Source organism: Anopheles ziemanni, chromosome 3, assembly GCF_943734765.1.
Source record: "Anopheles ziemanni chromosome 3, idAnoZiCoDA_A2_x.2, whole genome shotgun sequence".
Taxonomy (NCBI): domain Eukaryota; kingdom Metazoa; phylum Arthropoda; class Insecta; order Diptera; family Culicidae; genus Anopheles; species Anopheles ziemanni.
Window position 1 is genome coordinate 53,885,422 of NC_080706.1, and position 26,878 is coordinate 53,912,299.

The 26,878-nt window shown below is 47.9% G+C and overlaps 1 protein-coding gene across 1 annotated transcript in view; it reads left to right on the forward strand.

Moving 5' to 3' along the window:
• Window positions 1-14,039: 14,039 nt before the first annotated feature.
• LOC131287336 (B-cell lymphoma/leukemia 11A) overlaps window positions 14,040-26,878 on the forward strand; it is a 28,268-nt gene continuing 15,429 nt past the window's right edge. Inside the window, exons 1-4 of the mRNA XM_058316377.1 lie at window positions 14,040-14,091; window positions 24,180-24,329; window positions 24,565-24,801; window positions 26,040-26,333. Coding sequence (XP_058172360.1) covers window positions 14,043-14,091; window positions 24,180-24,329; window positions 24,565-24,801; window positions 26,040-26,333 — 730 coding nt within the window. The 5' untranslated portion in view covers window positions 14,040-14,042. The remainder of the gene's footprint in view (window positions 14,092-24,179; window positions 24,330-24,564; window positions 24,802-26,039; window positions 26,334-26,878) is intronic.

Genomic DNA, 26,878 nt, shown 5'->3' on the forward strand with positions numbered 1-26,878 from the left:
AAACTTGCCTTCTTTTCGCTTTCATTTCCTTCGTATCCATGCTCCATCCTTGTACCTCTGATGGAGTTTTTTTCCATCTTTGATGGCCCATTGATTGTGCCACAAATCGGAGCTGCAATAATCAAACATCTCACAACGAATGATACCGCTCCGGACTCATCAAAGCTCGTCCGCCCGAACCGCCGCTAATGATAATTCACTGTTCTCCGTGGAGCAAAGTGCAGCCTTTACGCGAATGCTCAGGGCCATCAGTCGTAAGTGGAGGCCGTTTGGTGGCCACTTCAACTCGAGACGCCGATCAAACGAATAAAAAAAACAAAAAACCAGAATCGCCAGCCGAAAGGACGCGCTCCAAAACGACGGCTTAAATTACTGCCCAACACTGCCCTTTTATTGCCTTCCGAACGCGTGCCTCCCTCTTCCCTTGCGGACCGTTAAGCATAAATTACATGTTTCACTTATGATCTTTTAGCACCGACCGTTGCACCGACCGGTGGAAAAGTGCAGCGGCTTTTCTTTTCTAGGCAAGTGGTCTTCTGCACGAAATGGATCATTGTTGGCGATTCGGCGGGTGGGAGTGAGGAAATCGGGTGACTGACTCTTCCCCATCGCGAGCGCTTGGGAAAGCGGGCTGGCGGTTTCCTTCCTGGTTAACCTTTTTCAATCTTTCACCGAGCGTTTCTTGCTTCCAACGGGTTTTTTTTTCGTGTGTGAGTGTGTGCGCCCGTGTTTCTTCCGTCCACATCTTCGCACCTCGTCCGGCAGATCGCGCTGGATCGAGGAAAACGATTAAAGTGCAACCCCGGACCCATCTCGTGTGCGAGTGTGCAAACACTTGCGCCGCGGTAAATTATGAAAATGGACACTTCAAATTGAATACAATCGTGTGAATCTTCTCATTACAATTAATTTACCGCCCGGGCAAACGAGAGCATTGGTTGGATGGGTGGAAGGGCGTGCCGAAGGGCCGGAGAAGGGGAGTGATTTTAGAGAAATGCACACAACAACCGTCGCCGCATTCCGGTGGCCGCTTGCTGTAGGTCAGGGATGGGCTCTGCACGAACCGAAACCGAAACAAACGGGAATGTTGCCACATGCTCGCGTGCACGTGGGAGCCGCCATGTGTCGCCTGGGAATCCGAACGGTACCTCCCGGATGGCAAACAAAACGAGTTGAGCAAAACATATGGCGTGGAGTCGACCGATCACTGAAGGGAGCAATATCTAATCCTCCCAATTCGACTCGTTTTTATTAGAAGTAGAGATTTTCTATCGGTATTCGGTCGGTCAACCCGTCCACAAACCGCATCTAGATCGGGTGTCCACGTCCACCGTTCTGCCCCGAGGACAACACACAAGCCTTGGAAGCCCTTCTTGTCGCTTTGACCTACCGGTTCACCGCGCAATTGATTCGATCCCGCGTGACATCGGCCCAGCATGCCACCGCCGGGCTCGAAAGCGGGCTCAAAATCGTGAATTTGTGGATGACCTCCGCGCGGGAGGACCTCGACTGAACTTTCCGAAGGCCCGACTCTAGGAACTTGACGCTGATATTTGAATGTTCGTTACCTCACCGTGCTGTAGGCTGCTTATGTGTACGATTTATTAGCAACCAGTTCACCGTCTAACATTAAAATAAATCTCTAAGCATAGGGGATTTGATTGTCTTGCTAATTATTATCGTTCTCTGGAAGTCATACCTGCCTTTTAACAAACTTCTTTCCCTAAAAACATTGTCCAGAGTCTCCCGGAATAGTTACCGCCACCAAGAACTCACGACATTCTACCGAACCAACGTGAGCATCCTCAGAACAATGTTGGCCTACCACACGATGCTGCATGCTGTTCCTCCCCCCAACCAGAGGACTTCCCCTCGACGGGGTTGATGATGAAATTGTTGCACTTAATGGTCTCCATGTGCGCATAAATCACGCGGATATGAGTAGCATCGGGTTGGCAAATGTGTCGTCGCCTAGCCGCTCGCGCAAACAGAACGGAAAAAACATAAAACATCGAAGGCTCTACCGCGCGAGTGTGTGTGTCAACCATCCCTGACCATTTCACGACCATGTTCTCCGGCGGGGGAGCAGACATGACAACAAACAAAACTGGATGGGGGTAGAAGAAAAAAACCCCATCCCATGTGGTCTCAGTTGAGGTTTTCCTTTTGTCGGCTTTGCTAACAAACACAAGTAAATGCGGTGCAACCGTAACTCTGGCTGTGGCGCTTTGGCTTCTCTCACTTGGTCTATGATTTATTGACCTCCTACACCGCGGTGAAATCGGTGGGAAAATGGATCGGATCGGAGAAAAAAAGCCCCCCCTTCGCGAAAAGGTTCATTGACTGTGGGTTTGGCAAAACACTTTGCAGATTGGAGGTCTTGGAACTACAGGACAAGGAAGTAGAAGTGATATGCCTTTCATGAGTTGGACCATAAAGTCGGTCAATATTTCGTAAAATGTTCGTATATATATTCTTTTACGGTTATTCAAGCCATATGAAAACTCCTTGAGTTTATTACTTTATTCTTCTAACTAACGCAATGCCAAGCTTGGATAACATTCTTTCATAATTTGTAGCGGTCAGCAAAGTGCGAATCTGTCCTCTATCAAACCGCAAAACGAAACCCCATGTGGTCAATTCTTCGCGTTCCTTTCTAGTCAGTTTCTTCTGCAACTCTAGGGCACTGTACATCGAACACATGTGGCCAGATTCGGTGTCTTAAGATCAGCGTGAGAAAGAAATCCTCCTGCCCGCTAAATCCCAAACCACCGAAGGATCACCGCATCTTTGGCAGAGCGACCCTTGGGTGCATGAAAAATATCTGGAAAAAATTCATTAACTTTTCCTTCTCTCATCCACCAACTGACCATCGCGGGAAAGATGAAGCTGGGAAAAGGAAGAATCACTGCCCCGCAACCTCGAGAGTCCCGTTATTCGTTGTCCTTCTTTTTTTTTACTGAGTCCATGCTCGGCCCGAAAACTTGACACCCCTGCCGGCAGGTCCTCGGCGTTGCTGATGTGTCCTTCTCTTGCTCGAACGCAAAGTCGCGCACAAAGTGTCCGTTAACATGACAAATTTAATTTGTTATGTGGTCGAGACGGACGAACATTTTTTTTTTTTTGCCCAACGGACCCTTCACTGACCTTTTCTTTTCCGTTGTCCCACGTTTGTTCGGTCACTCGCTGCGTTGAACGATTTCAGTGCCACTTGATTCCGCCCGGCACTACCACGTCCATGGCCACTTGACATACGTCCTCGCGATGTTCTAGAGAAATGCGGTTAGGACATGAATTTGCATCTTGAAAACATATTTCATGTAGCTCGGGTGTCTTTTTCGGGCTTGCCAGCTCTGTGCATCCTGCCACCGTTTGTATTTGTACGGCTCGAGAAAGGCAGAACAAGCAAACGTAATGGATTTTGACCAGGGATAGGCGCAGGCGAACGTCTCAAGTGGTCAACTATCGTTTTGCATCCTCGCAGCAACATGATCGTGACTTGTTTCTTGTGTCGCTCGCCCTCGTTCCCCTTGCTTCCACACTCCGATTATGTCATTAGGGTCTGTGGCTTTGAATCTTTTTTCGAACCATTTCACAAGCAGATATTTTTTGTCTTTCACGTCTCACCCATTCTGTCATCTGTGGTTCTTATAACATAACGAAAAACGAAAACCGCAAACTGACCAAGACCGTCGGCTGCAAAACCTAAGGAAAAGCGAAAGTGGCAAAAACTGTCCAGTTTGTTAGCTTACTCCACATTCGGATGTGTTCTACTGCTTGATATTCTGGTCGACAGATGGTTCGGGATTTTTCGCTGCCTGCGCGTCTAATCGCATAAAGATACGCAAATTGATTTTGGTTTTTGTTGCTTTGAGCAAACGATCGGAAGATGTATTAGGTCTAGGGTAGGAATAAGAACATTTTTTTCTTTCTTCAAACAGCCAAGTTAACACACGGACGCAGGCAGAGTAAACAGAGGTATTTTTATATAGGGGTTTACGTGAAACCCAAAGCCTTCAAACGTAAACACCGCCTGCTCGAGTCGGCGGAAGATTCGTGACGACACAAGTGGAGAATGATTAGAGACCAGACTTGGTTGTACTACAGTTGCCAGTTAGTCGAGCGTTTTGTTTTTAAATAAAAAATCGAGCATATGATGGATTGCCTTTACTCAATTTACAAACTGTTCAGATATCAGAGGAAAGTGATAAAGAAAATAAAATGTAAATGTACTGGAATATATGTGAATGAAAATTATTCTATTAGAACATCATTTGTTGTGTGTTTCAGAAGCGCACTCCCAATTTTGTTTGAAATGTTGTGCCTTTGAGTTGTTATGACATTCAAATAAAATGCCACAAGGATCTCTTTTGTTTTTGTTTGTCGAACGATAAAACTCACAACGGGAACGATTGCCTCAATCCTCAATTGCTCTATTAGAGTTTCTTTTATTCTTGGTGTCGTGCCCGTAAAATAAAGCGCATACAAACTTCGGACTCGCATAGACAAACAAAAAGAGGAACCATTGAGATAAGAAAAAAAAGAAAAGCAAGTAAAACCTTCCACTAGCCTCAACCAAAAACCGTGCCAAAACAAAACGGCAACAAAACACACTTGCCGGTTAAATTTACGAGCTGTTTACAACCGATATAATACGTAACCAAACAGGACTCGCCAGGGGCCAAACGGTTTGTTGGCGATAGCGAAAAAGGAATTTGGAAGAAAAAAGTAAAAAGCTGGCGGCAGAAATTCTCCTGCGAACGATACTCTTAAACAGAAGAAACACACCAACCATCCAACCATTGTCCTGCGAACCGTGGCGTTAATCATCGATGGGCACCTAGCAGTGCGAGGGAGAAGAAGGACCAACAACCAAAAAAACACAAGACCCCCAAACAACCACCAACATCAAACACGGTAACGAGAAAAAACAACATGACCCAACATAGAACTTTGCTTTCACCGCAATTGCGAGCGACGCGGCGGGCGAGGACCAGGGATTTTTATTGCTTTATTGAACCGACCCGAACCGACCGGCGAAAGGTGAAGTCCCGGGGAGAAAAACTACCAACCCTCAACGAGCAGGACAACAGGACAATGCGATGGCCGGCGGTCCGATCCATCGCCAAAACCACCAAGACCAATCCGACGATGGTCGAGGATCGAAAACACGGAAAATTGCCCGGAGTTTCCGTGTCCGCACTTGTCTGCCTGCTACCGTTGGGTTTAGGTCACGCACACCCCATCCCTTTCGAGCCGCTCCGAGTCCCAACGGTGGGCAGCGGCCTACCGGGAGGGCTTTGTTTCAATAATTAGGCTTCATCCAAAACAAACCATAAAACCATAAAGCTCACCACTTTGGAGACAAAATCAGCACGAAGCGTGGTTTTATGATTCACTTTTTTCGGTTTTTTGTTTAAACCTAATTGTTTTTTGTCTACACCGGGAAACTATTTATACGATCAGTCTGTAATAGCTTTGGCAAATTCCGCACACCTCGAAAACACAATGCAGGTCATGTTTGAAATCAACGACATCATAACAAGTATGCAGGTCACTCGGGTAAAGTAGGCTATGTTTGTACCTCGCACAATTTGCTCGTTGGCGAAAAATGCCGCCAGCAACCCGGGTTTGCCCATCCGTTTTGGGGCGGATCCCGGAGGTTCTCTCTGTGGGTGGATTGTTTATGCTAGAAATAATATGTAAATCATTCCTGGACACTGCGCTTGACCGGTTGAAAATATCCTACCCTGGCGAAATGAATGTCGGGTAAGGGAAAATGAACCCCGCTCCATTCGAGGAAAGGACGTCCTTACCCGGAAAAAGGACTCAATAAATGATTGAGAACATCCCCAGTTGAATTGTGGCCGGCAATGGCTTAGAAGCAAAAGGAAACCCGAAAATATGGGAACTGTACATCTTTCGGACCTTTACCTTGATACACACACGTACACACGCGAGCACAGGAATGCAGTGCGATGGGAAGGATCAAACTTTTCACCGAATTCCCGCACGTCCAGCTTTCCTCGCTCGACCGCAACACCTGTAGTGCACTTTCCCACGCACGAATCAATCAAATTGGCTTGGACGAATTTAAATCGTTCATCTTTCTCTCGAAATTCGTCCTACGCCAAGTAAACCCTTGGGCCAATTGGGAGAAAGTTTATCCTTTAATCGGTCACTTGACAGTCGCACCTCCGAATTCAAAAACTCCAACCAAAAAGAATACGGAAAAAGTACCATTTGTGGTGGGTTTCTTTACGGGACCGTTTTTCATTATTTCGTCCAGTTTGGTCGCCTCCGAACGGACGGATCACGAAGGGCTGGACAACAATGCGATAATTGTAGCCCGAAGGGATGCTCTCGCCAGTCGCTTCGAAAGCAATTCCTTCGCACTCTGATTGGGATGTGGATGGCGAATCGAAGGTTTTGGTCTGTCGTCGTTTATTTTAATTCCATCCTTCGGTAGCTAATCCTCCGAAGGCGCACAAAGACGATGAATCGGGTGACGAGCCCCGTGTGGTTGTGTTTCGAGTACGACAAGTGATTTTCGAACAAGATTTATGTTTGATGGCATGCTGATCGAAACCTGGGAAGGCACAGACGAGCATCGAACTCTGGGATTAGCAGGGCTTAACTTATTATTTTCTACAATTTATATTTTGCCCTCATGTGAATTTGTTGTTGCGCTCACCAATTTTGTTTTGCTTGAAAAGGGGAGAATACGATTTCATATTAGGTGGAGTCGAATGATCCAGTTTGACCCATTGGAATCGACTGACATTAGACCCTGTTTGTTTTTTTAACGATTCGTTTCGATTCTCCACAATCGACCAGTTTTGTGGCCATGGGAACCCATGGGACATCGAGAAGAAAGAACTAGCCGTCGACGAGAAGCGCATTATCATTTGCCAATCTACGGTCCGGCTCCGAAACAACGGACTTGGGCCAGCGCGACACGATCGTAGAAGCCGTCGGCAGCCGGCACTGACCTCTGGTGAACATGCTCGCTGAGGAAAATCTTTAAGAGGGGGACAACAGCACCGACTGCCCCCAGCGGTAGGAGGCATTAGGTTACTCACGTTTTCCACCTTCGGAGCCCCCCGGCAAACAGAGTGAGAGTGGTAAAGGTGTGTCTCCGGGGAGTGGACCATCGAGCCGGGATCTGCTCGATTTGCTTGTGCAGGAGCAGACCACCGTCTTCTCGAGTGATGCAATACTGGCCGCATAACATCACAAATATGACTCGCCACCGGTGGGAAGTGCGACGACACGGGGGGAAAAACGAAGCAGATCATGGGGTCCCATCGAGGTAAAGTTCATTTCGGAGGGCCAAACCGTTGAATCAGGATTGTCGATTTTGTCTTCCGCGAATAAGTTGCGAACTCGTGCGATATGATGAATTTCTGTAGCGAAAGAAATAGCTTGAAACATAAAACCTGGATGAAACCGTAAGCAAGTTAGAAGTTATTTTTCACTTCAGTATTCTGTCCAGCAATTATTACTATAAAAATGTATGGCTCTTTATTAACTAAAATTCAAATGGTTAACACATGTTATTGGATTTGAAATGAGTTAAAAAATCGGAATACTTTCTCACTTTATTAAAAGGATCATCTCACCCTTATTCAGTGAAGTTTATCAAACCAAATAAAGTAAAACACACATACTGATCCCATTCTCTTTCTCTTCCAGGTACGGTCCTTCATTCATTGTAAAGCACAACCCACAACAACCTAGTTCTGTTTCCGTTGCCATTGTGTAAGTTAGCCGTTTGTTAAGTGTATATTGATCGCTGTTGCCCATGGTTCTTATCCACGCGCGTTCCCTTTCATGTTACTGGGTTTATTCGTAACCATACCATTTCTCTCCAAAACCATCGAAAAGGCACGATTTTCTTCCAAGATGTTTATTATTCCATTGCTGGTGGGAATTGTTTCGTTAGTCATTGTCTCATAACTGCATGCTTTTTTCGTTCTTTTCAAATTGTAGCTAACAATCAATTCTTTCGTAGAGCTAAATTTTCACTGTAAGATATAAATGTTTGAGGTATAAAGTTATAAACTAAATGCATTTCACGCAGGACCTGGATGTTCCGGTATTGATCGATCTAAGATCTTTAATAAATTGGTAGTGTTATCCAATTGAACCAATTGATTCGTATTGATTGACTGTAAGATAAAGGGACACATATCGTCTGGCCAGGGCTAAGACAGACGCTTGCGAAAAATAACCAACAGCTGTCCGTACCATTTTCCCAGCCGGCTAAAAAATGTCTTTTTCCCATTTCTCACGGTCTTTAAAGTGTCCATCCCATGACCGGGCGGGTTTTTGCGAGCGTTATCTCACGCACGTCACGGTATCCTCTGGGAAGATGCCACGCTCGGACCTGGCAAGGATAGTCACAGGGGTGACGCGCATCCTTTCCACGCATTTCCCTAGCCCTCGGAGGATCTCTAAGGATGAGCCCTCCGGATGTGCATCGCGGAAAGAATGGGAACAGATTCGCCAATGATCATCATCGCCACCGTGCGTGATCATTCCCAAGACGGTGACGAGGTTTTTTATTTTCCTTTATATTAATAACCCAGATGGATGAAGGGCGAAAAAAACCCTCATCCTAGGAAACGTTAGCCCAATGTCGACGAAATAAACCCCCTTGGTTTTTTGATCGAAAGCTGCCAACGGTTGCGAGGGCAAAAAAAAACAACACAAGACCCTGAATTAAACAAAAAATCATCCCCTACCGATGATTGCTGCATCCTTCCCTACCCTACCGGTACCGTCACCCAGGTGTACAAGCCTCGTCTTATCTCGCAACTCCTCAAGAAATAGAGACAGAGAGAGTGTGAGTTCCTTACGCACTGCCAAAATCTCGAGGCATCCTTTTTTCCGAGGGTCAAAATCGAGCGCTATGAGCCGTTTGGAAGGGAGCAAAAACTCCTAGGGGGTAGTTTTTCAATCTCCCGTCTCCCAATTCACTACCTCGGACCGGTAACGCCGTGAATCTTAGAACACACGAAAGAGAAAGAGCCGCATAAATTGTTTTTTAACGCTTACCGTACCCTCACGGGGTCCTAAAGACGCACACTCGTTGCTAGCTGTGGGTCGCTCGACGCAGTTTTTTCTTTCCAATTTCTTTCATTTCCACTACCCCCGGTCCACGGCGCGTTTGTTTGCCAGATCATACGGGGAGATTTTTTTCCCTGCTGCACTTCTCCCAGCGGAATCCAGTGGAAACGCGATTTGATGTACGATCATCTTACGCGGGGTCCTTCGGCTCGAGGCGGATAGTTGGTCCGCCACCGGGGGAAGATGCTGGAAAAAAGTGTTCCCTAGGAAAAAAAAACAGGAGATTCCTTCATCCATCTCGCTCACACATCCTTGGTGTGTTTTACCGGGAAAGGAGGACAACAAATAAATCACGCATTCAAACACGCACGCAATATTCTAATGTTCCTGTCGAACGGCGGGGCTAATGGAAATCTAGAAAGGCAGGAGAATGGAAAAAAATCATACCCTCAGCGGAACAAGGCATGGACGGAAATTTAAAAAAATTCATCCTATTTGGTTGCTTTTTTTCTCACTCCCGATCCCGTGTCCCGCCAAAGAGTGTAACGGTATTCCAAACGGTGGGTTGAAGGATTCTTTTTTTCCTTGCCCTTCGCCACACCACCAGCCACACCGGGAATGTTTTTTCTAACGTTAGTTTTTTCCCTTTGCATGCGTGCTGTGTGTTTCTCAATTTTCCGTTGTTGTTTTCGCCCAAGCTCCCCGGCGCTCAGGTCGCTTTCCGATGGCGATGGCTTTGTTATTAATATAAATCAAAGATATAATTAAGCATTCATTCACGATGCGTTCCGTCTCTCTTTTTACCCGCTTTTCGCTCAGTCGTTTTTTTATCTCCCTCTCTCTCTCTCTCTCTTGCCCCGTGTCCCGGTGCAACTTCCGGCCAGGCGCGAAGTGGGCCAGCGGATGGTTTGTTGATGGACGGCGGAAGTCGATCGGTCCAAAGGACGACGGATGTGGTGAATTTGATCCTGGTTTTTTTTTTGTTGTTCCAAAAGCCTGTTTAGTTTGGTGGCCGATTTTTTTTATTTGACGCTCTTATTCTGGCAAGATCTTTTGTGCGTGTACCCGATACCCGTTATATTGTGTGCCGGTAGTTTTTTCATGTTATACCACGATGATCCTTTCTACTTGGCGCAAGTATTGTAAGAAGAAAAAATGTCTTGGATGTCTTTTACAAAAAAAGACCATCTTACCAAGCAAACTAACACGCGATAAGAATGTGTTTTGGTGGTTTGCTTTGGAAAAAGCGCTCCGGAAAAGATCCGAACTGCCAAGGATGTGGAGATCTTGAGGCTTTTCAAGTGCAGCTCGAGCAGCGATGAGAGAAGCAAGGCTCGTGTTTTTGAATTGTTGATTAATTTTCAATCTCCCTGGATGGCTGGTGAATAACGGAAATTTTCTCTACCGGTCGCAAGGATTCATACCAAGGAGCATGCACACTCACACCCTAACAATCCTGCTCCTTCACGCTTCCTCCACCGGATGCACCGGATGACGATTTCCACGGTCGATTGAATTGTATCCACCGAGCGAGGGCGAGGCGAACGGGCAGGATCTAATATAATACCGTCGACCGGATATAAGCCAATTCCAAATCGAAGTAAAATGCGGTCCGCTGCGCTTCTGCAACCTCCGCCCGTATTGCGTTTGGCTTGCGCGATCGCCAAAGTGATGCTACTCGAAAGGATAGTGGGACGGTCCCGCTTGGGCACTTGGAAAAGGATGCGGCGAAGCTGTGGGAGGGACCGTTGATGTAAGATGATTATTTTCTTTACGCTGCCCCGCTTTCCTCCGTTAATCGGTTGCCAGCTGCGTGACGGTGGAGGAAGCGACCGTCCTTTGAAGGAACAAACATAAAAAAAAAACTCACGGTAGCAAACGGAGGCGGCGTTGTCGATCGTGGCGAAAGGATCATTTTCTTGCGCGGCCGTGTTTCGATTCGTCACCGGGACGTCGATATCGACGGAAATGAATTTCTTTACAATTGAGCGTTTTTTACTCCCAAACCAGTAACCCAGTCTCGAATTGCAAAATGAAATAGTTCTAATAAGAGTAAAGCACCGAAGACTTTTAGGAAGGGTTGGAGGGGAAGGGTGAAATCAAAAATGATAAAAACGAAAAATAAATGTGGAAGATCATGAAACATATAATTGAGGACGATTCCATTGGTTTTGTCACTAGACGATACCTTAAGTGAGCTAATAGATTGGTTGAAAAATACATATCACATCTCCTTGGTTTTCACTCAAGGAAATTCATTCGGAGTAGTTAAATTGGTTATACAAATGAAAGACTTTTTTTTGCATTTTATAATAGTGATGTTCTAGCTTTTATTGATACATTTTCAAAATTATTTATCAAATTGGTTTTTTTACGTTAAATTTAAGGGAAAAATATTCTATTCATAATAAATTAGTAACTTATTCTACTCGCATTATTCGGATTAAAGGATAAAAGTTTACCTCGAAACCGTTTTCACCTTTTTGCGGCAGCAAAATTCAACTTCGCCTTGAGCTTATACCATCCTCCGCCGCAATCAATGCTGGCAAAAGTAAGACAAAGAAGTTAATCGTGCGTGTGTCCTTGCGGGGAAAACTATCACACAGCAGGTCGGAAAATTTTTCACCACCGTTCGGCGATTCCTATCGCCCGCTCGTACCACATAACAAGATGCTTGTCAGTTTTGCTCCATTTCGCTCACACATTATCCTGCTTTCCGTTCCGCCGGCTCGGACACGATGGCTTTTCCCGATGGCCAATCGTGTGCCGCTGGTGCTCTCCCGCCAAGGGTCGGGTGGGGTGGGTGGAAAACTCTCTATCACGCGCGATCCATATCGGGATGGCGATAAGGTACAAGGCATGTGCGTATGTGTTACCGAATGTCCCGCACACATGCACGAAGTGGCCTCACTTATCGACAATTTCGTCTGGAACACCCTGTACCCCTTTCTTCGCTTTCGTGGAAAATCGTACACCGCAGTGTGTGCTAGTGTGTGTGTGTGTGTGTGTGTTTGTGTTTTTTATATATAGGCTTCTCCGTAGTTTGGGCCGTTCGACCGTCCTTACCACAATGGTCAGTAACTAGGGAGCCTACAAAAAACAAAAAAAACCTCTCCCCACAAAACAAATTAAGGACGAACATATATCCTTTCCCGATGAGTGACTTTCGTATGGGTTTTTTGTTTCGCCTCCTCCTGCGTGGTGTCTCTTTTCATCGCTTCTCCTCCGTCTATTCCTTTAGCCGAAGATGCTGAGAGTGAAAAGCGAAGAGAAAGTAATATTTTTCACATAGCGCGAGAGCATTCTACCCTCACGCCGTTTTTCTCCCCTTTCTTGTGCTTCTCCCTCACTCAGCTTTTCATTCTTCGGACGGTGAGAGTCCTTCGTGCGGACATACCGTCCACCGTGGGTCACGCAAAGGATATATCCTTTATGTTTCTTGCCGTCCTACTCAGATTTCCGTCGTCTGAGAGGGTAGGAAAACCTCCTCGACCGGGTGAGCGATTCCGTGTCGCTCTGTGTGTGTGTTTGTGGGGTGGGGTGAGATTTTTTTCCATCATTTCGTCTCACAATTCTCTCCCGTATCCGAACACGAACTCCGAATGAAAAAAAAACCCTCCCCGAGGGTTCGGAGTACACTCACCAACACCATCCTAGAGGGTGTCCGTTCGTTCGTCTGCCCGTTGGTCCTTTTTTTATTTGAAGAGCCTGTGTGTTTTCTGCCCCGACCAGGGTGAAGGACGACCGGGAGTGGTGGCAGTGCACACACTGTCGCACAAGCGGTGTGTCTCTTTCTCTCCCGTACCGTCCCGTTTTTACGCTCGACGCCGTACGTGACCCCTGAGCCGATGTGTGTCCCTTTGGTTGGGTTTTACGTGAGGGACGTGAGTGCGTGCGGGGTGTGCGCGCACGCGGTGTGGCGGTGGACAGAGTCTCTCTCCCCGTGTGCTCGTGCTCGTAACGACCGTCAGTGCAATTCTGCTGATCGACGAAACAACATCAGCACCAGCACCAGCAACAGCAGAGCCAACGTCCAAGACGTTGTCCTTTCGCCCCGTGAACCACGCGCCCTCTCTTTCACTCACTCGCTCCCTCTCTCCCTCTCACACGCTCTCGCTGAAGAGGTGCAGCGGTGGTATTGGTGTGGCTAGAGTGCCGCCTAGACTCCAACGGGCAGGACAAACGCGACGTCGGCGAGAAAACTCGACCACACACCGGAACGTCGTCAGCGCGAACGGACACGGAAACGGAAAACCCAGCGGGAGCGATTCCGCCAGTGCAGTGTATGTAGTTCCTTGTCCGGCGTGGACCGAAAACATTCGCGATTCGCCAGTCCCCCGCCAATCGGTTGTTTGCAGGGCGCGCGTGTGTGTCGGCAAGTGATGTCCAAGCAAATGCCAATGAAACAAACCTAAAACAGCAGCTCCCCGAATACCGAAACAACTGCAAAAGGAAACGAAGCAGGCATAATGACACGCGCCAAAAGTTTTTCCCGGTGACAGTGAAATGCCCGTGTGCGTTGAGATTTTTGTTTACGTCGTGCGTTGGTTATTGGTTTCTTTTCCATGCCTGAAGAAAACAAAACGAATCTTTTGTGTCTGATGCTAATTACACCGGTTTTCCTTGGTCGTTTCTTTTTTGGCTTGTGTTTGCCTTAGTTCGCGGTTTTGTGATTTGTCCTTTCATCCTCCGCTCGATGGAAGGTTTTGGAAAAGCACGTGTGCGTTAATATGTTGTGCGAAGAAAGCGGTTTCAACTAAAATTATGATTTACCGCTATCAACAGTGAACCTAACCAATAAGTTATACGAAAGATTATCAATCCTTTTACGAAAAGGATAAACGGAAGTGAATGTTTTGTGGCATCGTTTTCACCGTGACATTTGAGTGCAGTGATAGTTAGGGTCGTGGTCCAAAACGGGGAGCACGCAAACATTTCTTCGGGAACACACAAAAAACACCCGCCACAAGATGCTGTCCACCAGCGAAGATGCCGGCTTCTACTCGCACAACCGTGATCGTGAGTTTCGTAAAAGAAAAATGTGTTTTTGTTTTTATTTTCCCTGAGCGGATTTCTTTCTTCGGTGACGACGACGACGACGACGACGACGATGCCGACTTCCTCGGTGACTTTAATTCGTCCTCGATAGGACGTGAACAGGGCAAGAGGCTTTAACAGCTTTATTTGGGCCGTGCCGGAACGTAGGGTCCTCGGGGCATACGGAACCTGGGCGTTCGGGGTCATATTTCGAGCACGTCCTGAGAAACCTCTAATTTGCAACCCCCGAGTAAAGCACCTCTTTTGGGAAGATTGTGCCCTGCGCCCGCCAGGTGCCCGCACACGCCCATCAATGCCGGGAAACCGGGATTGTACCAGAGTTCGTTGCCAACCGCTGAACATAGTTCGTTGAACTTGATGTGAATGGAGTTTGTTTAATGTTTGCAACGGTCGAAAGGGTTTGGAAACCATTTTATGCAAACTGTATCTCAAAGAGGAAGTCAACTGAATTTTCTGGATTTGAAAATTGAAAGACATTACTTTAAACACACGCACACACCCAGCTCCGTTTCGAATCATTTTCAGCTGAAAGAGAGAGTAAGGGAGGGGGAGAAAAACCGTTGACGAGTGTACTCCCACGCAGATAAGCCCTCCACCACCATATCGCTCGTGGACCCCGGTTATCGGGTTATCGATCCGCGAAAAGCGAGATCCACCCAGGAAGGTGTGGGGGGGGGGGGGGGAGGAAAATTGCAGCTGCATGCACGAGCCTTGTGCCTTCCCTGTCACTTTGTTTGCTCTCCCGCCCCCTTTCGATAACGCCACCGCCCCATGCCCACCCCACAAAATACTTTAACGGTTGTCAACGTTGGTGGTTTGAATTAATACAAACGACTACGACTGTTTCGCGTGCGTGGGTGAGTGTTCCAAGCCGTGGCTTTTGGCATTTTGTCCATCAATTGGGCAGCGTGTGTCACCCACACGCTACTTCCTCTGAAGTCTCTATTTTTCTGCCGTTTTAAATTCTTATCTTTCTTATTGGGGTTTGGTTCGAGCCAACGAACTGTAAATATACACCTACACACTCTCACACACACACACGCTCCCCACTTCACCGGTATGGTTCCAGTTAGACCAGCAGGTTCCGTTGCCGACCGATGGAAATGAAGTTATAAACTGGAAAAAACAACATTAAAAAAAATACACACACTCCACCGTGTATTAGCGATCCGGTTTTCATTTTCCTTTCGATGCTGAAACACGACACGGAGCGATTCGGTCCGAAAACCGGGAACGCCTGGTGGGGGTGTGTGGTGTGCAAACAGATGATGAGCAACAATGTGCCGGCTTGTTTCAGGCTTTTTTAGGCCACAACAAAACCACCTTGAGCCCGGGAGGGTGCCCCGGTTGATGTGCCGTAGCTGCGTTTCGTTCTTGTTCTTCACCGTTTTGCCCCGGAAGTCTCGCGCTTGGCTTGGGAAATTGCCCAGGGTGGCAGGGAGTGAGCGTGCGGTGGATGGAGGTGGTTTGGTCCACCTCCGCACACCGCAAACAACGCCGCACTGATAAGAGCGTCCGCCGGTGGACGAGAACCGCGCACAACGGACCTGACCAAACTTTCAATGGAGAGAAAAAAGAAAACCTAAATAAAGAAAGGAAATTATATTCTCGAACTACCCCTAACCAGTGTGTGTGTGTGTTCCAGGCGGGTGGCCACGAAGGTGTCGGCGTGGTCTAGTCCAGTCCCGGCGCCCTTCCTCCCACCCCGCCCTACCCTCCGCAACTTTTCTTTTCCATCCGTCTGCGCCGGTGCAAATGTTTAACTTTTGCGATAAGAGTATTCCTCGCGGTGCCGCGATCGTGCGAGGGCGTTCGGTTAAAAAAAGGTGACCGACTATGACCACCCTCTCACCTCTCCCCCAAGGCCCGGCCCCGCCTCAGCGTGTTCAGGCGGATGTGTCGCGGATGCCACGCACTGATAACGCGATATATGGGTCCTGCAGGCCTGTGTGTGGCCTCAACCGATTATTGCTCCAATGACCAGAAGGTTGTCAGGGTGTTGCCTTCGTTTCTGGCGCTGGTGCGGGCCCTGCACCTTCCCTTCAACGGTCGCTTCAACCGTCACACCGTTGTGGGGTTTTTTTTCATCGTTGTTGCAGGTCGTTGAAAGGGTCGGGAATGGTACTCCGAGGTGGAAGGGCTAGTGGCGTACCCGTACACCCACACGTAAATGCAAATATGTACGACATCATTTTCTTCAACCCCCCTCTTCGATACTCCTGCGGCCCCATGCTTGCCCCAAACTCCACTATCATCGATGGGTTTTGTTGGACCCCCTTGCTTTCTCTATCTTGAATGGTCGCGTTCGTTTGAGGTTAACCTTTTCTTCTTCCTCTTTTCTCATGTTTCGGTTCTGTAAATGTTTCATCCACCCTTTTTGGGGCATCATACCGCCCGCTCCGTTCGGTCCATTGTATGCAGCGGTTGTCTTAAGTACATGTGGAGCGGCCAATATTTGCACTATGATTATTCAAATTTACGACCACTGACGAGCTTGGGGTTTTCGTGCTTCCCTGGTACTGGTCTCTATTGACACCGGAACGAGGTGGCTATCGGGATGTTGCTGGAACGGGTTGTTTTATTTAATTAGCCAGTTGTTTTTTTCCCTTTTTTCTGTTCCCCACACTAGGAGCTTACTCATCGAGTTGCCTCGAGTCGTGGGATTTTTGTTTAGACTAACGGGGAACAGTTTACGTCTGCTCATTTCTCGTCAACGGCCGATCCGATTGCGTCGTAACGAAGCTGCGTTCTTCAACCATCCCACTCAGTCACAATATTCGAAGAAGATCTTTGCTTGGTTCCTGTTTTTGTTCTGCTTTTTCTGCGTTGAACGTTAATTCACTTATCGTGGCTGCGAGGTTCGCGAATCAAACAATCAACCTCCTTCGAGCATTTTCCACGTGCGGAACTGGCTTTTTCCACCCGGGTTGCCGCGGGGCGATTGTTTTCCCGTTCCGCACAATCCCTCGGTGCACCATGTTTCCTACCAAACGCCTCGAGCATCCTGGCTGGTTGACCGCCTCTCGTGACATCAAATCAATAATTCGACATTTGTGCCTCCTGAGCGGAGGAAGGAAGGAACGAATTGGAAGTGGAACATGGCTAAACAAAACAAAAAAAACGCACACCCAAATTGGACATATTTTCCGGGGACAGTTCCGTACGCTTTGTCCCAAATTTTTTTTTCGTACCCAAAACAGCCTATAATCATCGGAAATCGCCAGCGGCATCTTGCGGTGCTCGCGTCCTTGTTTTTCTCGGGTTTTGTTTCACCGACCTATTGTGGTGTTGCTCGCCAAGGGTGGTGGTGGTGGTGATGGTGGTGGTGGTGGGATGCTGCTACTGGCCCAAATATCATTTACAACTTCCTAATCGAATTTGTCCGTCTCGCGTCGATTCATTGGGTTCGCCCTTGTCGCCTTGTCCTCGTGCAGGACTTCCTTTCCTCTCGGTTGTTTGTTTCCTCTCGCGTCCTCTCCTCGTTTGTCCTCGTTGAACGGTGGTTTCCGTTTCCGGCGCAAATTTCGACGGTCCGCTGAGCACACGCAACCCCGACCCTTCCAGGGTGAGCATCGGTTTCAATCAAAATCGGTATGAATAAATAAATAAAAATATTCTTCCATCGACCACAACATCACTCTTTTCCTCTCTAGGCTTGTCGATATCGACGAGGGTGTATGGTTCGACGCTCGAATCACCCATCCAACATCGATAGCGCCGTTTTTCTACACGACCGTTCCGCGACAGTATCAATGAGCGGATAATAATTTATGCATCGAAAGTCAATCAAATAGTGATCAAACTATGGCGACCCCGCTGGGGAAAAACAACCCACGCCGAAACGACACGTTATTAACGTCGATTGGTTCTCCGAGGTCGAGATTGCCTGGCGACCTGCCGAATAAATGCGTCCAGTCGGACGTCTTGCCGTTTCGGGGATTTGCTGAAGGTGCAATTCCGCGGATTGCGATTCCTATCAGCTAATTTAGCGGAAAAATTGCTTTACTTCGCAAGAAAAACAACCATCTGGGATTGCTGGTACTCCGAACTGGTAGCGCGGGTTCCTTATGGCTGTTTGGTTAGATTTTTTGGGGCCAAGAAAGATTCCTGCTTTGGTGGAGAATATGTTTGCCAAATGTTGCCAAGAGCTTTGCTTCGTTGCGAATATGTTCGATCGGAATTTTATTGGCTCCCGCTGCGTGGACATGGCTTCACGTATCGTCTTGCCATCTTTTGAGAGCACAAACATCTGATAAGGTTGACTTCTATGTAGGGAGCGAAATAAATTAACTCATCATACATCATCATCCATCTCGTAGAATAGGATTTCAAGAGATTCTAATTAAAGTCCGTAGTGATGATTGCTTCACGAGCAGGATGGAGCGCGGAAAAATATATTTACTTACATTCTGTTATTTTCCATTTCAAGTCCGCTGAAGATTTAGACCTTTTATTTGTTTTCTTTTTCCTGTTTTTGTTGTGGTCCGTCTGTTCAAAGGATTCTTATGCGCATTATAGTTTACGCAAATGGGACAATTCGGATGCTGTGTCAACGAAGCACGACAAGATCTTGAGCTTGAAGGACAACTAGTTTGTTGCTCGTTGACCCCTTGTGGAAAAGGGTGAAAACTTTATTAAACCGTGTGCGTTTTTTTGTCCCAAGATGGTAGCAAATCGGGGAAGATGGACCAAAGAGAATGATGTTTTGCGTTTGTAGTTGTTTGGTGCGTGTTTCAAAAGTGGGGAACAAATTTCATGGAACATACAATATGTGAAGATTTTGGTGGATGGCCTTCTAAAAGTTCTCATATGGGTTTATGCTTCTTGAAATATGTCGTTTTCTCAATAACCTTATCGTAACTTCCATAGAGTTTCGAATTAAAACAAGCTTCAAACAGGAATGCCGCCGTATTTTCCTGCCCCGCTTTCGATTTGCATCGTTTCTACAATCAATATTCGCCAGCCTGATTCGTATTGATTAAACCTTTCCGCTTTATGGCTCCAAGACGCTAACACCAGCGCTCTAAGAACCACCGGCCTTGGCTTGGCATAGCTCCATTGTCGAGTGCGTGCATGCACTCTACGTGTACCTCAAGAGCCGTGAAGTCTCGTTCGCGGATCAAACGCCAAGTAGCCGCCCAAAAAGTACCCTCGAGTCGGCGGCCTCCAGCGCTCCGGGACGAACTGGACGAATTTCCATTCCATGGCTGCAGCTGCACCTCGGCTGTCGCATGCATACACGGCTGCAGTTGCACTTCTCAAGTGAGGGGAACCCGCGAGCATGAAGAGAAACGCGGAGAGAAGAAGGACCCGTAGGACCAAACGGTCGAATAAGGGTCCGATAACCGTGGAGAGGACGGGACGGTTTGCGGGGGCGGATTGGTGTGGAAACAAAACTGATCGCTGCAGATGATGATGATGTTGATGACGGTGATGATGGTGGTTGACAATGATTGACCGATTTGCCCGACCTTCGACTCCATTTCGGCCGCTCGTCCGCTCGACAAATCGGAACACGGAAAGACAGGCGGCTGACCGTGATTCGATCCGAGGGGACGGTTTGGCTTCGCAACGGAAGGACATTAAATCGAATTGAAACGTAAAACCTCTAATCTTCGGTTGTCACTTCCGTTGTTGTGCTGTGGAACATTGGAACCGGCAAAACCGGGGACTCGACAATGAAACATGGAGTTTCAGAAGCAATAATGAAGGGCTCGAATCAATGCGTTTCATACGCATTTCAAATCAAATGTCACTTTTGACGTTTACGGTCGCTGTCAACGAAATTTCCCGTTGTGCATTAATAAAACGGTTTAATCCTTTTTCGCTGTGGTCTAAATCAATCTGTTTAGAAACTGCAGCAGATGCCCTCGGTTGCAACAATTTCCTTTGGAGGACTCGATGCTCCCTTTGAAATTCGTAGGCTTTTCTCCTCCTCCGTTCGTCGTTCGTTCGTTTGTTTGCTTTCTCTTCCCTTCGCAACGCAACGCAGTCTCCATTGGTCAATTTCTGCAACGCGTGTGTGTGTGTATGTGGCAACCTATCTTCCGGACATGCACCAACGTGGAGTGTAGGCACGCATCACGCACCCCTTTCGGTTCGAACTCAACGGCCGTCCGCCCTGTCCATTGGTCATCGTCATGTCAAAAGAAACGGAACAAGAAATAAAAACATTCCCATTGCCCAAAGCCTTTTGCTTCGGCATGCGTGTGTGTCCGAAAGTCCAGCGAAGCGTAAAGCGGCGAGAGAGAGCCACCGAAGTGGACGCCCATTTTTCCACTCTACACGCTCGAGCGCGCACACACACGCACACTCGCCACTCTTCTGCTGGTCACTCTCTATCTGTCTCTTGCTGCAACCAGCCATCTCACTCTTTCTCCACAGGTGTCTCATTCCTTTCCATTCGACGATAGGGTTTACGATGTCGACATTCGGTGCGGGATATCGGTCAAGCCGATATGGTTTTCCAACCACTTCCCAATACTGTTTTCCTCCCCCTTCATCCCTCACTAGAACTCGTCCTTAGAACTGACCAAAAGGCGAGGGAAAAGTTCGGGGCGTGCTGAGACGAACGTGCCAAGTGGTGGGATTATTTACGTCCCTTCACGCAAGTTTTCGCCTGCCTTCCCGTGGTGCGAACATCCCGTGGTCCTCCCGGCGACATCGTGTCCATTGACCACTCTCAATAAGGGTAATTAAATAAGCCTGATTTACGACCGTTCGGGAACCGTCATCGCTCGGTGGGGGATTTAGGGCAGTCGAATCGACGGAAAGGAAACAAGTGTTATCCTGGGATGTTGTTGGGGCGGTCGGGAGGGTGGTGTTAATCCCGATGGTTCGGAAGTTGATGGTGGGCTCAGCATTCAATCCATCCAATCGAAGCGAAGAGGCCGAGGATTTAATGTCCGGCTTCACGACCGGTTTTAATGTGCTCTGTGCGGTGTGATTTTATTAATTTAATGACACCATGGTGCGGGGAGTGGAGTGCCCTGGAGCATTATTTTCGCACTCCCACCCCCGTTCAGTGAAAGCCCCTCGTTGTTGTCATCCCCTTCGTTCGCCACAAACACCACAAGTTTGCACATCAATTTGCTCCCGATTAGTGTTGCGCAAATCAATCGAATTGGGTTCGAACGACATACATCGTTTGTGTACGTGTGTGTGTTTTTTCGTCCTTGTGTTTCTTGTTTGCCGTTTAGCTTATCTCGTTCGCTGGCTCGGTCGATTTCCCCCCAGGGCGACTAAAACGCCGACGAGTGGTTATGTCCGCGGGGCCAGCTCGACCATTTGGCCAACACGTTTGATCATTAGTCATTTCCGGCACATCGCCGAGGGTGGGGCGGAGAGGGTGATGCAAGTTGTCATAATGCTTTGTTTTTGCGCACCAGAAAGAGCCCATTGTTCCCGGTCGTCGGATCGAAGCTGCCACCGGCCACCGAACCCCGCATTCGAGTCCGCATCTCTTCGCAAGAGGCGAACGATAACAGTTGTTTTAGGACGTTTTTTTCCGGTGTGGGTTTGGGAAAGGGATGGAAGCACATTCATATGACCGCTCGTGTGGACATGCTGTTCATTTATCAAATTATCGATTGTTGTTGGCGCTGTGGGACGAGGCCTTCGGTGTTCGCTTGACACAAAGTTGACGTTGAAGATAAGAACGAGAAAGGAAAACAATCGGTTGCGGTGTTTCACAAAAGAATCCGCTGCTTGAGTCACTTTCATAAAGAGTTCTACAATTAATTGCAGAATGTTAGCATTACATCTATATTTTTACGGGTGTTTCTTGCAAAATAAAAAGGTATTTTATGTTTTACGTCTTACTAACGATTGCAAATATATTCAGCTTCGTCAGCTTAACTACTCCTTCTTTTAATGATCCCCATTAAACCATTAAATAAAAGTGTCCTTCACATATGTCTTCAGATTCGCTTTCTCGAGAAACCGATTCGCCGCAGAGGACGCATAAACTATTATCCTGCACCAAATCTCACGTCGTAAGCAAAACACATTTACGAGGCCAGTGTTATTGGGACTGCCGCATATCGATACGACCGATCATAATTTATCGATTGGCCATTTCGCATTTTGGCGACAATTAACATGCACGAGATTTCTCGCGCTTCAGCGAAATAGGAAAGCGCTTGAGTCATCGACAGACCGCTTCGGCAGATTCGGGTGAAAATTATCATATTAATTGTTTTATTTCTGCGCCACAGTCGCCATTGAGGATGAAATAGTCAGTGTGTTTAATGTTGTCGCCGAGAAGCCACACCGTTTCGGAATCCCTTTCTGCTCAAGTGGGTCAATTTCGGGTCGGCGAGCATAAATATCAGCGAGCACACTTCTCGCAGGGATTGATCCAACACCATAGTGTGAGAACTCGCCTCTTGCCTTGCGTAGAATTGGGTTGTAGATGACACTTTATGGGTGGTACGGAATCTAAGAGCCAGAGGCGTTTAATGACTGCCCAAATGCGTCTGCCCGAGTTCCTCCGCTTCGCGCGAACGGTCTGTGATTTTTATTTCAATTTTATTTCCACCCTCGAAGTTGGGGTTTTCCGGATCCCAATGCGCTTGCACTTTTACGGTACGATCTTCGGTCGTCTGCTCGATTCAGTGAAGCTCGATCCAGCGAAGATGCCAGACCGTCGCAAGAACATCGGTTCCAGGTCGTGCCGGGTCTGACCGAGGGTGGTGGGAGGTGCACATTAATTACACATCTCTTCCGAACTGCGCCCAAGTGGTTCTCGGGCCGCCGCGAGAGGAGGGTGAAATTTGTGACCATTTTCTCTTCCCCTTCGGCTGGGAAAAGGGAAGAGATATAAAATCGAACGGATTTGTCCGACCGACCTTACGCCTGCATCGACGGGCGCGTCAAGTATCGAAGGAAAATGGCACCCTTTTTCCACCCGGTGGCCTCCCGACCGATGGCGAGAAATTTATTAGATTAATTCCGGAAAAATGAAAATAGCGCAATTTATAACTCCACTCGATATAAATAAGATACTCGGTGGGGACAGGCCGGTGGGAAGCCAGAGGCGTGGGGAAAGAAAGAAGGTGGCACTTTTATCACTCACTAAAACCGTTATGCTTCGGTATGTCCTTTGTTTTTCCCGTCACAAGGGAAGTGAAAGTTGGAGCGCACGGGTGAAAAGACCTCCCGGGACTTTCCCGAATGTAGGAATTCGTACATCCCAAGCGGTAACTTTATAAAAGTGCCAAGCTGGAAATTCCTCCCCCGTCCTTCCACAAGGAACTGGTCGGCGTGGTTCTTGGGAATGAGGGTAGCTATTATTCTTGTAGCTCATAAAAATAAAACGAACGTCCCCGAGCCTCTTCGGGGCCATTTGTGTGGTCCGTGTTCCTTCCTTCCGGAAGGGCTAACTGGTCAGATTTGGTAGTCCACTATCTCGCTCCACGGGCCCCGCTTACCCATTCTCGTGGGTTGAGAGTTTTGAGTTGCTTTAATTAAAATCGTAAAGAACAACACAGTGGCTGGCGTACCGTCTTTTGCCCCGCGCGTTCGGAATGCGTTCCGGAATGGACTTCCGGAATGGAATCGTGCGATCTGTGGGAGGTGGAGACATGATACAGGACATCCCGATACGCGGGCTCCTGGCTCCGGGTTAGAACTCTTTCACGTCTTGGCCTTCCGGACAATGGGAGCATACGCGCAAACTTGCCAGTTGCGAATGCGGGGGCCCGAAAAAGTCATCCCTCCACCGTCTTAGAACTCCGGGAACTCCGTCGCCACCGTCGACCGCTCACCGAACCAAAGAAATCTAATTAAATTCATTAAATTAGCTGTGATGAGATAATAATTTTTAATTCTTCGCCTATTTTCCTCCCCTTCCTTTTCCGCGAACCCAACGCCCTCTTCACATCTCTGCAATCCATCCGAATCCTTTACCCCCGTTTTTTCCTTCTTATTTTGCTCCTTTCTCCCTCTCTCTCACATCAAACACCAACACACACATTCCCACTCAATCACCCGAACCCCTGCTCGCTGCTGCTGCGCCCCCCTTCGTTTCCATTCGCCACCATTTGCAGATTCCGAAACGGGAGAATCGGACGGCACGCAGGATATCCTTACATGCGGGTCCTGTCAGAAAACGTTCGCCCTGTCCGACATCGTGCGGTTCATCCAGCACAAAGTGCTCCAGTGTAATAAGGAAAACTATGGCCAGTGTTTCACGCAAGGTAAGTTCGCGCCTGGTGGAGTCCTGGCGGAGGCCAATTCGCCTCCCAAACCCCAACACTCGCCCGTTGCTAATTTGAGTCCTGTTTTTCCCGTTCTTTTCTCGGTCGATCTCTCGACACGTTGGTGTTTGTCTCGGGGACACTTTGTGCCTCTTGCGACCTCCGGTGTACTTGGTGTACGGGTCCGGGACCTTTTGGGGTGTGTTTGTGTGTGCGCGTGTGTGTGGATGTATAGGCTCGTCCGGTGGCGCCGATCGCGACTCGGACGATGGCCGGCGGCTGATGTTGGCCAACACTAGCGGCGGCCTCGCGACCCGACGGGCCTCGATGCCGAACGTGTCCAGCCGAAGCGTGTCCTCGAAGCAGGCGAACAGTACCTCCACCTTCGATCGGGTCCATACGCCGCCCCCGACCAGCCCGGCGGAGCTGTTGCGCGATGGTGCCTCCAGCACACCGAAGCGGCTTGGCGACGGTGAGTATTCTTCGCTAGTGTATCCTTGTATCCGTGGTTAGCTTTGGCCTTAGCTCGCTCCATTCGGCAACGTAGAGAAGTTAACATAGTGTCCTTGTCAAGCTTATCCGCCTGATTGGGTTAAAAAAATCTTACTTTAAAAAATCACAAAATAAATCATCCGAATTTCGGTAAATTTTTAATGTCAAGTTCACTATTTAAATTTCAATAATTACCACTGTTTTGCTTGGCGGTATGTTTATGCGGTATGGCGGTTAAATGTTCGTTATTATTTTTATCTCTTTAGTATTGTTATTTTGTTGCTTTCTTCTGCATTTATTGTTTAATCTCGTTCAGCTTACTCCGAGTTCAAATTTATTTTCCCCGATTTAAATTATTTACTCCGTTATGAAACAAATGATCAGAAAACTAAAACACATCCATAAGTACACACAGAACTGCAAACAAATCTAAACCAAGTATCTCATTTTAGCGCGCCCTTATTTCCCACAAAACACGAGCCCGGGTTGTGTGTAGGTCCACCCCGCACATTTCGTCCGAGCTACTCCTCTTCCGTACCGCACCCAGGAAGACCCAAGCAGAACCATACGTTCCAGGACTTAATTCCCTTTCGCTTGGCCACAACGCGATCGGAACCGCTGTTCTTTATCCAATTTGTGCTAACCGAGTTAACTAACGCTCTTCTTGGTGTGTTTTTACTTTCTTCTTTATTCTAGTGAACAGAAAAACCGTAACTGACTCTCCGATTTCTTCCTTCCGAAATCTCTCTTTCCCATTGTTTGTTTTTTGATGGTATCCTTTCTCCAATTCCCTGTGCCCTGTGGCGCTCCGCCCTGCCCAACCGTTGGTTTTGATTTTGTGGGAAATGGGAGAAAAACTATGAATAAATCATTGGATCATGTAGTGTAAGGTGTCGATGTTAGTGGATGTCTTGGAAGAAAATAGAGAGAAAAAATCTGAACATCAAAAAACAAGAAAATCGTGACCTTTCCATCTAGCTTCGTACCGTGTTTTAGCCTATTGGATTCTACCTATAATCCTTTTATTTGTTTTGTGTTATTTTTAGTTTTGTGGGTTGTTTTAATCCGTCCCAGAAGAATTGTGCTTTGTTAGATGTTTTGTGCATTATTTAAGTAGAGCAAAGTTTCTTTTATCTCTTGCAATATTCTAAGAAATCGCACTCACTTCAAACACTACGACCGTTCATATATGTTGGTGCGCTCCCTTTTTTTTTGCAGAACCAGAAAACGCTTCCACCCACTGCGCGTCGCGAGGAGCCAGCCCGCTCGGTTGCAGCCTGGACGACGAGCACGACCAGAAACCGTCCGTCCGAGCGATCGAAATCAAACAGGAGCGCATGGAGGTCGATCCGCGGCCCGAGGACCTCGACTACGTCAGCCGGAAGCAACAGACGACCGCACAATCGCCCCGGCGGAACGGTTCGCTGGACCGGGCGGACGACATGGCGCTGCGCAAGAGCCGCACACCCAGCACGGTCTCCGACGGTCCCGAACCGCACACGGTCAACAGTGGTAAGTACGCCTTTAACATCATCGTTTCAAAGCAAAATCTTGATTGGGCATCGCTTCAAGTGCCCTTGCGGCTCACCTGTATGTCCTTGTTTCGACCGATGGTCAGCAAGGGCTCCCTCGCAGGAGCGACACACGAAAAGAAATAAACGAGCCAACATGCTCGAGGGAAGCTTATTGACGAGGACACTCATGATGACATGTGGGATGATTTTCATAATCCACCGGAGGGGGTTCTCTGTCCACTAGCGACCTGGACAACATTCAGAGGGGTGTTTTTTTTTGTTCACGCTGCCAAGACTCTGTGAGCGTGCAAGGGTTGTGTCCGGTCATATCAATTACGGTTGATTAATTATTCATCGCTTCCGGGAAGGGTACAGTTGGAATGCGTGAGCGAGGAGGATGCACGGGCTCTCGTGTACTAACCTTCCCGTCTAGGCGATTAATGCTAGCCAATTCCTTCTTTACCGTTGGCTGCGAACTGTCCTGCATGGGCACATTTTGCATATGCACTTTGCATTCTTTTTCTGTGCCTCGCTTGTATGACA